Source organism: Chiloscyllium plagiosum, unplaced genomic scaffold (assembly GCF_037043375.1).
Source record: "Chiloscyllium plagiosum isolate Xiang-an unplaced genomic scaffold, Cpla_swu_hap1 HiC_scaffold_23, whole genome shotgun sequence".
Lineage (NCBI taxonomy): Eukaryota > Metazoa > Chordata > Chondrichthyes > Orectolobiformes > Hemiscylliidae > Chiloscyllium > Chiloscyllium plagiosum.
Window position 1 is genome coordinate 21,604,042 of NW_028270161.1, and position 15,681 is coordinate 21,619,722.

A 15,681-nucleotide genomic window follows, 5' to 3' on the forward strand; every position below is an offset into this window, starting at 1 on the left:
AAACACTATTGAATTTGTGCCCCCTTTAAAAGCCTGTTGTGCACCAGCCAAGATCTGTCAAGCTGGAGCTGTCTGCAAGGTTTCAGATATTTGCTTTGGACATAGTTGTCAGGGTGAAATAATCAGCCTGTTTTGTGGGCAAGGGCCTGGAGATCCTGCTGGAAAGAATGATGCAGACTTTCTCCTCCCCCAGGAGTGGCAGTGGAAGCTACAACACCAGATCATGCCAGTCTATTCTAAGATTGCCACCCAGGTTAGTCTCAAGTCTTCTGCTAGAATGCTCACCAGTGCAGGAAGAGGGTCAATGTCTTTTTCCATTCCACTTATAGTACTGCCATCTTCTCTCTGATGTCTCACACCCACTCTATCTCTGCTACTGCACCCATCTGCCACCAAAGCTCATGCTCTACCACTCACACTATTGCCTGCAAAATCTTCCCCACTTGCTATCCTCATCCCAGCCCCGACACAACTAACCCAGCATGTTTTCAGTACTGCCTACTAGCTCATTTGTGAAACCTCCCCCCCCCGCACCAAAAGTAGCAGTTGTGCTTCCACTTTTATGTCACTTAATACCTGTCTGTCTGTCTCTCTCTTTCCAGGAATAAAGGAGACCCGAGAGAGCCAAGACAGGTGGTGTGCTGCCTCTTCTTTGGCTTCTCACCCCTCACCCCAGCAGCTATAATATTTGTTGATGCAGATGAAGGCACAGCATTGAAGTGCAGAAGCATCCTGTTAGCAGAACAGAAATGTGCCATGAGGGTTCTTTGAGGCTAACATATGTTGAATGCCAATGTCTATGTTTGTGGGGAGTATGTGAATGGTACCTATGAAGAATGCCCTGAGATGTTGTTACCTGGTGTCCAACATGGAGATCATTTGGAGCAAACAATGAGTTGTATTTGCTCGGTACCTACTCTTACTTCCATGTTGAGAGTTCTCGACGTCTGGCTTGTTTTGTAAGAAGAGAACTTGAAAAATCTTGGTTGGGATGAACGCGTTGGACTGAAGGGTCTGTTTCCATGCTGTATGACTCTATTAATAAGGTGAGTTGTGGCATTAAAAAGGTGTTTAACATGGACAGCACCCCTGTCCCACTTGATTGGCAACTGGCTATGCCTAGTGACAAACTGGCCTTGACACTCAGTAAAAACATGGAGTAAGATGTTCCCAATGTCGAGATATGTCGGTGGACTTTTTGTCTGATTCTGCTACAAATCATGCCATAGCCCATATTGCTCAGATGCCGATAAAATCCTACTCTCTGACAGTTTCTTTGCCCTTCTCCACCCATATTTTTGCCTTGGCTTGTTTATTTACATGTCTGTTTTTATGTGTATGGGAATTTTAAAAAGAGGTAGAGTTTAAGTTATAGTGTGATAAGCTATCAATTCTGTTTCTTTCTTGTCATTAGTTATAAGTTTCATTGCAATAAATAGTCTTCATCTTATTAATGAAAATAAAAACTGGTCTGCATATTCTTTTTGATCTGAATTAGACAGGTAAAATTTTCACCTTTTTGATACATCTGTGAGTAATGGGGCCTGATTTCCAGTGCAGTACCTCAGTGAGTCATGTCCGTAATGTTACTGTTGATAAGTAAGCACTGGATAATTTCAGAGTTGAAAATTCATGTCATAGGCTTATCGTGTGTTTTGGTGTGTGAGCATTAGGGTCCGTTAGAAATGATGGACACTCTTGTTCCTCTGAGTATATTTTCAATTGTTAGGAGGCTATCCTTTCCAAATACCTGCCATTGCTTTGTTAGTTCAATTCAGAAATCTGCAATATGACAACTGAAGTGTGACAGTTAGGAAATGGAACCTCCTTTGAGTTGAGTTACAATTCATCTGAGGTTGCAACACTGCCATAACTTTCTTTCTAGATAGCGGTAGACTCCCTTTTGGACCCAACCTTGCATCTTAAATGAAGCTTAAGAGGGAGATTGAGCCAGACTCAGAGGTGAGGTAAGCAATGAATGGACATCCTGTTCTGATGGCCAAAGGTGAAATAGAGCAAAAATATGCCCCTTGATTCCAATATTTTATGTTTCTAGAACATTTATAGGATCTGAATGGCTATTTTTGTTTGTTCCTACTTCTGTTCTAAGTGTGACATAGAAATTTGAATCTGTATGTGAGATTTTCTGTGTGACATAAATCACAATTTTTTTGTTTTATCACAGAATTATAGAATTTAGTTTCAGCATAAGAAAAATCTTTAACCTATCATACCCATGCTGGTTCTGTGCAAAAGCAAGTCAGTCCAACTCTTCTGCCCAGTCCTTGCCACCTGTAATTTTATTTCTCAACAGTTCCCTTTTGAAAGTCATGAATGTATCTGTCTCGATCAGACTTTCAGGCAATATATTCCAGATTCTAAACATTCACCGTCTGAAGATTTTCCCCATGTCATTGTTAGTTCTTTTACCAATTTCCTTAAATCAGGAATCAATTTCCTCAGGGTTTTGACCCTTCCATTAATGGGAACAATTACATTTTATCTACTCTGTCCAAAACCCTCAGTTTGAACACCTCCATTAAATTTCCTCAACTATCTTTTCTGAGGAGAATCCCAAATTCTCCAAATTATCCATGCAAATGAAGTCCCTAATGCATGGAACCATTCTTGTAAAGCCTTTTTACATTATCTCTATAGTCTTTGCAACCTTCCTAAAGTGACTTTTTATGATCTTTCTATCAAAATGTATCTCTTTACTTTTCTCTACATTAAATTTAACTTTCCACTAGTCTATCCATTCCACATGTTTATCTATGTTCTCTTTAAATTTATCCCATCACAGTTCATAATTCTTCAAAGCTTCGCATCATCATAAATTATGAAGATTTTCCTGTGTACTCATGTCTAGGTTTTCAGCACATATCAAGAGAAGTTGCAATGCTACTACCGACCCCTGAAGATCTTCATCATATTCCTTCCTCCACTCTGTGAAATGACAGCTCCGCACAAACCTCTGTTTCCTGTCAGTCATCAACTTTGTATCCATGCTACCACTGTTTATTTTATTCTATGTACTTCAATTTTGCTGGCAAGTCTATTATGTGGCACATTATGGTTTCCTCCGGGTGCTCCGGTTTCCTCCCACAATCCAAAGATGTGCAGGTCAGGTGAATTGGCCATGCTTTGCCCACAGTGTTAGTCAGGGGTAAATACAGGGTAGGGGAATGGGTTTGGGTGGGTTTCTCTTCGGAGGGGCTGTGTGGACTTGTTGGGCCGAAGGGCCTGTTTCCACACATTAGAGAATCTAATCTAATTATCAAACATTTTATTGAAGTCCATGCATACTGCAGCACCACATTACCCTTATCAATTCCTTGTTACCGCATCAAAAACTCAATCAAGTTAGTTAAGCGTTTGTCGTTAACAAATCTGTGATGGTTTATTTGTTAAAGTGACTATTATTTTTGTTCCACCACCAGTCTGTGATTGCTGTATTCATCCTTACAGACATTTTTGAATAAGGATACAACACTTTTAGTTCTCCAATCCTCTTGCCCCATCCTCTTATGTCAGAATGTTTGGAATATTATTGGCTACATGTTGACATTTTCTGTCTTCCCTCAGTATCAACGACACATCCCATTCAGACCTGGAGACTTACCTTTAAAGCATAACCAGTCCTTCTAATGCCTCACCTTTATCAACATTTGCACATGCAGTATCTCGGCTACTTACTCTTTCAGTATAACTTAGATAGCATCGTCATTGCATTTATCTTTACCAAGGAAGTAAAATACTCATTCGGTACTTCAGATATGCCCTTTCCCTCCATTTGTAGATCCCCTTTTTACCCCTAATTACACATCCCTTCCTTTAACGAGTTTTTTTGCAATATTTGTTTATAGAAGACTTTGGATTCTCTTTTGTGCAGCCAGCCTCTATACTTTCTCTTTTCCACCTCTTACTTCATTTCCCATTAGATGTTCTAACATTCAGTTTGTTTCTCATCTGTATTATCAACTTGACATTTGTCATTCATACCCATCTACTGCTTCATCTTACTCTTTACCTTTTTCCGTCATTTAGAAAACTCTGGCTTTGGTTGCCCTGCCATTTTGCTGTATGGGAATGTATTTTGGCTGAATCCAGATTATCGTCTCTTTGACGGCAGACTAACGTTCCATTCCAGTTTTGTCTGCCAAACTTTTAATCCAATTTACCTGGGAAAGATTCTTTCTCACATTTTAATAAGCTCAATATAGTTTTTAGGGCTAAAGGGATCAAGGCTGTGAGGTGAAAACAGGAACAGGATACTGAGGAGGATGAACAGAATTGAGAGTGTGGTGCTGGAAAAGCACAGCAGGTCAGGCAGCATCCGAGGAGCAGCAGAATCGATGTTTCAGGCAAGAACCTTCATCACGAATGAGGGTCATTCCTGATAAAGGGCTTACCCCCAAAACGCTGACACTCCTGCTCCTCGGATGCTGCCTGACCTGCTGTGCTTTTCCAGCACCACACTCTCAATTCTGATCTCCAGCATCTGCAGTCCTCACTTTCTCCTGAGGGGGATGATCAGCCATGATCATATTGAATGCAAAGCAGGCTCGAAGGGTTGAATGGGCTAATCCTGTTCCTATTTTCTTACCCCACAGAAACTAGTCATCCCCCCATTATTGAATTTTACTCAGGGTTGATCCTTATTTTTATTTTATCAATGCCACCCTAAACCTTATGAAACTATGATCACTGTTCCCTAAATTATTTATAACTGTGACAGAGGTTCTTTTGTCCTGTTTTTGAAGAGAGCTTGTAAGGCAGAGGCAACAAGCTGTCTCTAATAAAGTAAACAATTTGTGAGGCCTTGGGGCATTTTAAAAAGTTGGAATAATGGAAGCAGCCTGAGTGTGGCAAAGACCAAGCTTTCTAGTTTTTTCTTAGCTTTTAGATTTCATTTTTAAGCGGAAGCCTTTGGGGACTCAAAAAAAAGTTGGAACTTCAGTGAATGTCTCCCAACTGCTATTCTCTGAATATTCTCTTAATATTCTTTTCTCTCTTGGATTGGAGAACTGCATGTGAGAATCTGTGTCTGAATTTGCCTTTTTGCCAAAGGGTGGGTTTATGGGTTATTACTATATTGGATCAGTTAATTAGTAATTGGCACTGTATCTATTATTTGGTTAAGTTTTTCAATAGTTAAGTTATTCTAAATTCCTTTTTCTTTTGTTTGTATTTTAACTGTAGTGTTTAAATAAATTGTGTTTTGATTAATGTTGATTGGTTTAATCAGTCACATTGCATCTGGAATGTGGTATTTCACACCTACCTTCAAAATAAGAAAAGGTTGGGACTAGGCTACCTTCTTAAATATTTGGAGTGGGTCTAGTCTGGTCCATAACACTACTGACACTTGATCCACCTAATTCCCCAGAACCAGATACAGCAATGTCAACTTATTCTTTTGGTCAGAAATATATCAATTAAGAGAATTCTGCTGAAATTCTTCCCCCATATGCTATGCTTTACATAAAATAAGTATGCAGAGCTAAAGGAAAAAGGCAGGAGAATGGGACTAGCTCTGTTGGTCTTGCAGAGCGCCAGCATAGACATGACAGGCCAAATGACTTGCTTTAAGTGCTGTAAGCATTCTATGATTTTATGATTCCAGTCTATACTAAGGGTAATTGAAGTTCCCTAATTTCACTGCTCCACGAACCCTAACCCTTCTCTGTAGTTTTCTAGAATGTATCCTCCTCTAATTCTTTTCTACTAGTTGGTGGCCTGTTCTACCACTGTTATCCCTCATTAACTTCAGTCATCTCAACACCTTCTTTCCCTTCCCTATTTTCTCCTGAATACCCTTATATCCAGGAATATTTACTGCCCAGCCTTGCAATTTATTTTGAAAAAGATCTCTGTTATTTCTATACCATTCTATTTCCACATTGCTATCTACACTATATTTAGGAGGCTTTATGCATTTACACACATATGTTGTATAGTTAATAATGACCTTACTATGTTCATTTTTAATCTGATCCCAACTTAGAGTCATAGAGATGTACAGCATGGAAACAAACCCTTCAGTTCAACCTGTCTATGCCGACCAGATATCTCAACCCAATCTAGTCCCACCTGCCAGCATAAATTGTACTTTTTAACTATCTGTCACTCAGTTCATATTTACTTTATTTTTCTTTTCTTACACATCCTGGTTACCATCTTCCTGCCAAGTTAGTTGAAATCTTCCCCAATAACAGTAGTAAATCATCCAATGGGGACAGTGTCCATCCCATTGCATCCTGTCTAGTGTATATACAGGTCCCACCTCCACAGATTTGACTGCAGTGTCTTGGAATTGAAGTTGTCCTGCTACACCATTTCTCCAGACACATACTCATCCATTCATCTATTTTGTTTTCCTATCCCTGTACTCTGTGACACCAGAAGTAATCAGAGATTAATACCTTTGAGGTGTTTCCACCCAATGTCCTTCTTAGCTTGCCTGGAAGGAGTGGACAGCTTGGGAACCTTAAGGACTCATGAGTTCAATAATTTTACTGCCTGAGCACCGTCTTCCATATCCTTTATCCATTCCCACAGCCCAGACCTTGTTATCACATGGGCTGCTTTGATCACAGCAAACTCACTTTCATCCACTGATGGAGCCCAAGAGCAGTTTTTCTTTCTCCCCAGCTGACCATGATCCGTTCTTTTGTCTGCCCAACTGTTGTTCTCTGTCTCTGCCCTTAATCACTCCCTTCCTCTTCCCTCCCTCCTAGCTATAATCAGTTCTGGGGAAGAGACACTAAGCATCGACTCTATTTTCTCTCCACAGATGCTGCCAGACCCGCTGAGGTTGTCCAGCAATTTATGATTAATTGGTGCCTCATCTATCACCTTAAACATCCACTTGCTTCACCATTAATGTGCAATTGTAGCAGTATGTACCATCTATAAGATGCACTGAAACCACGCATCAAAGCTACTTTGACAGTCAAAGCCTACCTCAAAGTCTATCACATAGAAGAACAAGGGCAGCAGGTGCACGGAAATACCATCATCTGGATGCTCCCCTCTAAGCCTTATACCATTCTGACTTGGAACCATATTGCCATTCCTTCATTGTTGCTAGGTGTAAATCTTGGAATTCCCTCCTACCTGTATGATGGATTACCTTTATCATATTGACTACACTTGTTGAAAAAGGCAACTTCTCAAGGGCAATAAATAATGCCCATACCTATGCAAGAATGAAAAAGGCAAAAGGGAGTAGTGTTAAAATAACTAAAAGTTCCAACATCCAAAGGTTAGAGTATGGAATATTAAGAGGCAATTACTTCACACAAAGATAATAATTGCTTCAATGAAAAATGTGCCTACAAACTGGACAGGAGTGGAAATAAACTTACAAGGCTATAATATTTATAGGAAGTACAAGAATAATAAGAAGGAAATGTGAATGACAAGGTTGGCAAAGGAGGCAACAATCGTGGGTTGTATGTAATAGGTTATCTACTTGGTCTTTTGGTTGGAGATGTTATCTTCTATAGAAAATCAAATTGGAGAGAAAATGTAAGGGCAAAGTGGTGGATTTGAGCCACTCTCTAGGATTTGAACAAGATATCTAAGTTGAAATTCCACTGCAGAGCTGACAGAACATGGAGAGTTTGATGATATGTTAGGCTGAGCATAGAGTTTAAGTGTAAGGGTGTAATTTTACAAAGCAATGTCTACACTGCAGTCAAAGTGTTGTACTTCATTCTGAGCACCATTTAATCCAAAGAATATTAAAACCATAGAGAGCATGCAGCATGGATTCACCAGGATGCTACCAAAGATGAGAAAAATATATTTATGAGGACAAATTTGAGGAACTGAGATAATTTCTAGTGTAACAGAGAGGCCAAGCTGAGCTTTATAGAATCGCAGAGTGGTTACAGCTCAGAAGGAAGCCAGTTCACCAGTCATATCCATGCTGGCTGTCTGCAATTCACCTTGTTCCATTCTCTGTGCCTTTTCCCTTTCGCCCTGCAGGGTTTCCATCTTTGTTGCCATTGCTTCTTTTGCCAATCACCCTAAACCAGCATTCTCAGGTTCTTGATCTTTCTGCCAAAGGGAACAGTTTCTCCCTATTGACTCTGTTCAGACGGCTCATGATTTTGAAAACCCAAGGTCCTGTATGGCTTATCAATCACACTCTTAATGTGTCCTGCCATCTTCAGTGATTTGTATGGATATACCTCCAAGTTTTGTATACCCCCAGCAGAATTGTGGTCTTTAGTTTATGTTGCCTATTTGTCCTTTCTACTAAAATTAATCCCTTCTTATTTTTCTAAATAATATTTCTTCTATTACGTAGCCAGCATTCTGTTGACCTATCTGACCTCTTAAAGTTCATCATGAACCATATCACAATTCACAGCACTTTGAACTTCTGTAAATTTTGAAAATGAATGGAAGATCTGTAAAATCATGAAGCGATTTTAATATAATTAAGAGTTTTAATAATGTGAACAGGGCATATTTCCTTTGGCTATGGACTCACTAATAAGAGGTTATCAATTTAAATATGGCACTTAGAGAGATGTAATGCAAAGTAAAATGCCTTTATGCTTGTTACAGTTAAAAGGGCAAGGGCGAGGCAGAGACAAATGCATATTTTAAGGTGAAAATGGATAAACATTAGGAGCAGAGGAAGATAAAGAGCTATGCCGAGAACATGGTGAATATGCTTTCGACTGATTGCACAGAGCCTGAATAATCACAATGAACCAAATGATGTCGTTGTATGTTAGGTGCTGTTTTGGTCCACAATTCAAATCTTGTGACACTAGTTGAAAAATAGCGGTGTATTCTTCAGGTATCCTGGCCAACATTTATCTCTCAATTAGCACCTCAAAAGCAGATTGACCATTCAATTACCTGATTACTGGCTGTGGAATATTGGTGATACAAATGGTTACAAAATAATAATTGTAACGCTATTCTTATTTATTCTCATTCCACAACAAATTCAACTTGCTTTGAATTGAAGATCTGACTATAAAGATATTGATGACAGTAGGTCTCAGACCCACAAGATAAAATATCAAGGGATATACAAGGATAACCTAGAAATAGTGAGGTGTTCACCTTGGGAAAAAGTGTAAGGGTAAATTTGTGGGTTCAGATCCAACTTAAGATATAAATGTTGAAAGACTGGTGCAGTACTAGAAAAATGTTGTCTGCTATAGATGGAAGAGCTCTTAAACTGAGTACGGAGTTTAGGAATAAAGATAATGTCTTACAAAATGATAGTTAGGCAACTGTAACTGTTCTCTGCAGTTTTAAGAACCATACTTTACAAAGCAAGTTTAAAGTGATAGAAAGTAAAACAGAGAGTGCAGAAAAAATTCAGCAGGTCTGGCAGCAGCTTTGGAAAGAGAACCAAAATTAATATTTTGAATGGAATGCAATTTTTTTGGAAGCAGAAGAGTCATATCAGAATTGAAATATTAACTCTCTTCATTGATGCTGCCAGGCTGGCTGAGCTTATCCAGTACTTTCTGCCTGTATTTTAGATCTGCAGCATCTACAGTACTTTTTTAAAATTTAAAGTGATAGAGACTGGACAAGGTAGATTCACCAGTTTGCTACCAGGCTTCGGAAACTAGTTATGATACACCTTTGGGGGAAGCAGAGTCAGTATTATCTTATGTACAGGTATGGAACAGGAAAGAAGACACCAGACAAAGAATGATGAAATAGAAACTGTTTAGTCAAATGGTTTGATGAACAGTACAAATAATGACTAACATTTGTTGACTGTTCCAACAAAACAGCATAGATGCCTCCAATAAGTAGCTGTGTAGATGAACGTACAAATTAAAACAAAGTTACAGAGCACTTCTTTTCAATTGGTCGTGTTGAGGTAGTCTGGTTGACTGATGTAAAAGATGTGCAAACGTAACAACGGTGGAACCCAAATTGTGTCAATGCAGTTGAATTATTTACATGATTATATATTAAAACTATGTACATGTGTTCTATTTACAGGGCAGGTGACTGAGCTTTGGGAAGATCCATCATTCAAGTGGTCTCCCACTGGGTTGCACTGTGCATTTGGCAGTACTTCAGTCACAGGAGAGGATGCCGCTGGCAGCACCACCCCAGTCGACTGGGCTTCAGGGGACTTGAGAGAGCTTTGAACAGCAACATCACGGAGCTGAGGGGTAGCAGCCTGGTGATCTCGCACCAGGGTCCTGAGCAGGCTGACCAGACAGCCAACTTGCTCTGTGAATTGTGCCCAACCAAACTGCATTATAGTATGCGATCTTGTCATGTCACTGTGCATCTGGGTGTATCCAGTCTGCACAGTGACATGGAAGTTCTGCACTGCCTCATGAAGGAGGTGAATGGTCTGTTCCAGCATCTGTTGGGTGTGCGCTGGAGGTGTTTCGGGGACAGCATCTCTCAACTGTGGCTGACGTGTCCCTTGATCTTCCATGGTGGACCCTCTGGCTTGCATTGTACAATCCAGGAGAGGTCCCTTGGAAGCTCCAGCCACAGGAGTCAGGTCCTCCTGCCATTCCACAGTACAGTCTGAGGTGTGGAGTTCAGATTCAGGGTCTTGTGGCATTGTGGCAATTTCCTCATGGTCAGATTTATCATCGTTCTCCTCAGAAGCGTCGTCATCTTTGAAAATGTTGGTGAGTCCTTCGAGTGACTCAGTGCTGGTTGATGTGAGAGACTCATCTGTGAAGACATAAGAGGTTGCTTTTAATGTTGGGTTTGGGGTTATGTAGCACTGTGAGATCTTGTTTTTAAAGTCAGACTGTTGCAGACGACAGAGTACCACTGACGCTTCTCCAATTCTCTTTCCCTCTCCACTCCTTTCCTGAAAGCAGTGACTCCAGCTAGGCAGCGGTCCAATGGGTACTGCCATTCCATTGGCCACCTGCCCACCAAACTATCTTCCACACACAAGTCTAGGCTATAAGAGTTAGTAGGCAAGCTGACCAAAAGAAATATTACAGTCATACCCAAATCTCTTCTCACCTTGACTTCCACACACACACGCACACACACATGCACACACATACACACGGTGCCTAGCAGGAGTCACTGAATGACGATCAGGAGTGGGAACCATGGCTGATTTTTTTTTTGTTTTTTTTAATCCCTCCCTAGACCAGGGACGCTAAGGCCAATCATAGTGCCCTCCACCCCCAGCTCCCCCTAGCTGCCCCTGGCTGAGATCAGCTAACTCAGCACAGACCAAGGGTCAAACCTGGGACCTTCCTGGCCTGTATGGCTCAGTACCACACAAGGTGTGCTCAACCACTGAGCCATCAGGACAGCATAAAAGTGCCACTTAACAAAGAACTTACTGCAGGCACAGCAAACGATTATGTACTCGGGGCGTTACATCTAAGGATCTACAAGACTCTATGGAGTCATTTCTAGCATGCATATTAGCGATGACTAATGGATAGGGCTATGGTGTTAGTATTTATTTATTTCTAACTAAAACAGACAGCAGACATTATTTACATGACTTACCAGATTCAGTGATGGGCTCTGGCGTAGTGGCGGTCTCATCGGTGCCTTGCTGGTTGAAAGTTGAACTAGCGGTTTCTCGATTCAAGGGAGATATTTCGCTAGGTGCCCTGCTGTCCTGTGCAGTTGGTTTGCGTTTCCTAGTGTGTTGCTGCTTAGCCTCGCAACCCCTTTTTGTTTTTTTTTAAAAAGTTCATTATCTCGTTTGCGACAGCCGTTTGCAGTTTGGGGCACTTTTTTTGCTCAAATTTATTAACTCTCCTGTCAGTGACGGCTCAGTGGCCTCTTGATGGTCCTCTGTTGTCGTTAACACAGTCTTGGTGTCAAAGAAATGCATGCTTCATTTTTTTTTGTACAGTGTAAACCAGCAATGACAAAGTTCCATTTCGCTAAAACCGCGGTCTTCTGGATCGCAACTCTCTCACCATTTTTAACTATTATTACTGCTTTAGTGAGCTGATTTCATAATTTAACTGACTTGCTAAGGGAATAAAGTGTGAAATATTTACCTCTGATTAGACAATTTAATTTAAAGTTCAAACCATCAGACCTAGGGATAGAAGTAACCTTACCAAGAGCCTTTCGATTTAACTGATCAAAGATAACACCAGCCCCCAGCCACCCAAACATCATTCAAGTCTACAGATAACACCATGTTTTCACCATTCTAATTTGTTACCATTTATCTCCCTGGATTCTGTTTGAACGAGCATCTATTCAATTTTTGTTCAATGCTTTAACAGTCACTGTGCTACAGTTAATTATTCCAGTAGATTAACAGGTCAACAAGTGTGATTGGTTTTTACTCTCTGAAGCAGGTTCTTCTGTTTCCTTCATGCTTATACAAGACCTTTGTCACAGCCACCTGTACTACATTCTGGTGCACTGCATTCATTTGCCAAAGTCTCTTCAGCAGCACCTCCAAAATCAGTGGCTCCTCCAGAACTGGAAGGAGAAGGGCAGCAGGTGCATGGAAACATCAACAAAGCACAAACCATTTTGACTTGGACATATCACCAATCCTGCATGGTTACTGTATAAAAATCTTGGAAAACCCTATTATGAGAGAATTATGAGAATTTCTTCACCACATAGCCTGAAGCGGTTCAGGAAGATATCTCACCACCACTATCGAGGCTCAGGCAATATGTTGCACAGACTCAGGGGCAGAGACCACAGGCCCTTGTGCTGCTCTTGTCTAGGGCCCCTGTCCCCTAGCCCCTACCTGAGCACAGTCAGCTTGGGGCTCTGGTTAATTGGCTCTGATATACCCCCATATCCTGGCCCATTGATGCACACACCCAAAGAAGGAATTACAAAAACACACCAATTCCTTCAGTACTTTTTATGTCTTATATTTCAAACATCTTGCCAACCCTGAGCCTATTTTTCTGCTTTGAGGGAAATTTACCTGCATTAACTTCTCATACTAAGTCGATGACTAAAATGTTTGCACAGCTATTTGTCTCCAGTTCCTTCACATGAATATAGGACAAAACTGAACATGAGAGGATAAACAGATTTATACAGAATTTACAGTACAATAAAAGGCCACTTAACCTAACTGATCTACACCTGTGTTTATACTCTACATATGTCTCTTCCAATACTCTTCACCCTGCTCATTCAGGCATTTCCTCCTGTTTATTTTACCTTTGAGTGTTTATCCAGCTTTTTAAATGCATCAAGACATTCATGTTACATTTTTCATGTGGTAGTGAGTTCATATTCTTTGATGGAAGAAGTTCTCAATTTATTATTGGCTATCTCATATTTGCAACCCCTCGTTTTCGTCTCCTCTAGAACATGTCCCTCTGTTCATCCTAACAAACCCTTACACAATCTGAAAGATCTTTAACAGGTCACCACTGATCCTTACCTTTTCTGGAACAGACACATGAACAGACAGGAAATAGAGAGATATAGACCATGTGGAATTACTTTAGCATGGCATTGTGGTTGTCACAGACACATGGGCCAAAGGGCTTGTTCCTGTGCTGTACTTCTATGTAAGAGAACTCCAGCTTGCTTAATCTTTCTTGACCAGTATATCCTCACAGTCTGGTGTCGTTTTTAAAAGTTTTTTCACATGTTCCACAATGTTGTGACATTCTTTTTATAACATGGAGATCAGAACTATGCACATTTCTCCAAGCGTGACTCAATGAAAGTACTGTGTAATTTTAGTAAAACTCTGCTTTTCAATCCAATTCCAATAATTTTGTTTACTTTTGTTTTTAAAGATCTTATCAATCTGCGTTAGTACTTTTAGTGATTTGGGTGAGACTTACTGGCTGCAACATGGGCTGGAGCAGAATTATAAGTCTTCAGTCCACTTCTAACACGTGTCAGTGTAATTTTCTTGTCTTGTGCTTTGTGGACTACTGACCCAAGTGATAATGTATATAAGGTTGGGAATTTTAAGTCCAGACTTCAGTGCAGAAAATTTACAGAATCAAAGTCAGAGTGAGTAGGCAGAAAACTCATGTGAACCATAAACTTTAGATTTTAAGAGAAATGTAGATTTTAAGGTGGAGTAAGGATAGAGAAACATGGCAGAGGGAACATTTAGTGAAGGGACCTTTACTCCGTACCTAATTTGGAAGACAAGCATGATCAGTATGCTTCCTACTTTGACTAGTTCTTTCTTACTATTTCCAGTTTTCAAAGATCTTGCCTTCTCTAACTTCTCTTCCTTCTACAATGTGCATATTTATAGCCCAACTATTACTGAACAAGTTTTTTTGTTGATTCTTTGTTTTAACTTTGGAAATGTCCTGACGACTCATCATTTCGGCTTGTCAATTATAGAAAACAATCTAAAGGGTAAAACCCCCTTTGTATGGTCTCCAAAATCTACCATTTTCAAATCAGCAACTCCATATTGAAAGGATATGAGAACTTTCTAACTGATACTTTTTGGAAACTGGACTGATTACTGTTAATCATTATACTTCATATCATCAGAGTCTGCAAAATCAACAGTATCTTGACATATGGTTCCAACAAGTCTTTACACAAAGGACCCTTCATGTCCTCAATCTGAACAGAATTTCAACCATAACCCATCAAAACAAATTCAGTCTTTAAAACCAATCTGTAAACAAGTTCATTCATAAACTAAAACTATTATAATTTAATCTGTTTGAAAGGAAGCCAGAGATGGAAGGGAAGAGATGATGAATATGTTAATTAAGGGATAATTGGGTGTGACTTGGTTGTACAGATAAGAGGAAATTAGTAATCGGGGGATATGAATTTTATGGAGTTTAGTTAGCTGAATTAAAGTTCTTACTAAAATTGTGGATTTGGATTCGGTTCAAAAACATTAATTTTCTTGGGTATAACATTGATAAGAGGAGGTTGTGTCAAAATGTAAATCAACCTCAGGGTATTTTTACCTATCCCTGTTTCTAAAAATGAGCCTCATGCCTAAGGAAGAATAAAGTTACAATGTGGTCTTTGGTTACTTCTTTACCAAAGAGGAAACAAGACATGGCCTGAGCACTTTTGTTACCATAAGATGTGTAAGACTTTGATTTTGGAGTTGGAATCTGATGATTAAAACACGGATTAAAGTTGAACAAATTGTGAACTTTCATGGATAAAATTTATCAAAAAGATGATTTATTAACTGCTTCTGAGGAGTGATCAGTTTTTAGAAAGACTGAGGCAAATACCATGGAAAAGTATATAATGGAGTGCATTGTATTCGTCAAAAGAAGGTCCAGCCCATAATCTTTCAATTATGCAGTGTTCAACTGGGGTTGCGCATCTTCAGTGTGTGCAGCAGACAAACTAAAATGCTACTTCGATTTTAAGGATCAGGACAAAGTTAATAAATTTGAGAGTTCCACCAGTTTCAGATTTGGGAATGATAACGTATTAAAATCTTTCAAAAGCATGTCCATTCCATATGAAATAGGCAGAAGGAATTTTTTTTGTACAAATGTAATATTCCGAAAAATAATGTTATTATGTAGGCCATCAATGAAGAAGACATAGATGAAGCTGGATATGGAAAATGAGAAAATTCTTCAATTTGGAAAATCTGTGAATTTACAACTTGCACAATTGGGACACTACTGTATTCTTGTAACAAAACATAGAAGTGTCTGCACAAAGTAGTGTTATTGAGATCAGCGGGTAAAAGTTAGAAAACAAGAAGTCAGTTGTGTTAAA

At 39.7% G+C, this 15,681-nt stretch overlaps 2 protein-coding genes across 4 annotated transcripts in view; both read right to left on the minus strand.

Annotated features, from left to right (window-relative positions):
• shank3a (SH3 and multiple ankyrin repeat domains 3a) overlaps window positions 1-15,681 on the minus strand; it is a 1,012,090-nt gene that overhangs the window by 146,903 nt on the left and 849,506 nt on the right. The gene's annotated exons all lie outside the window — the stretch shown is intronic.
• On the minus strand, window positions 9,710-11,836 carry LOC148145834 (uncharacterized). The gene is made up of 3 exons (XM_087999277.1): window positions 11,757-11,836; window positions 11,503-11,669; window positions 9,710-10,695 (listed from the first exon to the last, which is right to left on the minus strand). The coding sequence occupies exons 1-3, from the start codon at window positions 11,834-11,836 to the stop codon at window positions 9,959-9,961; spliced, it is 984 nt and encodes a 327-aa protein (XP_087855403.1). The 3' UTR covers window positions 9,710-9,958.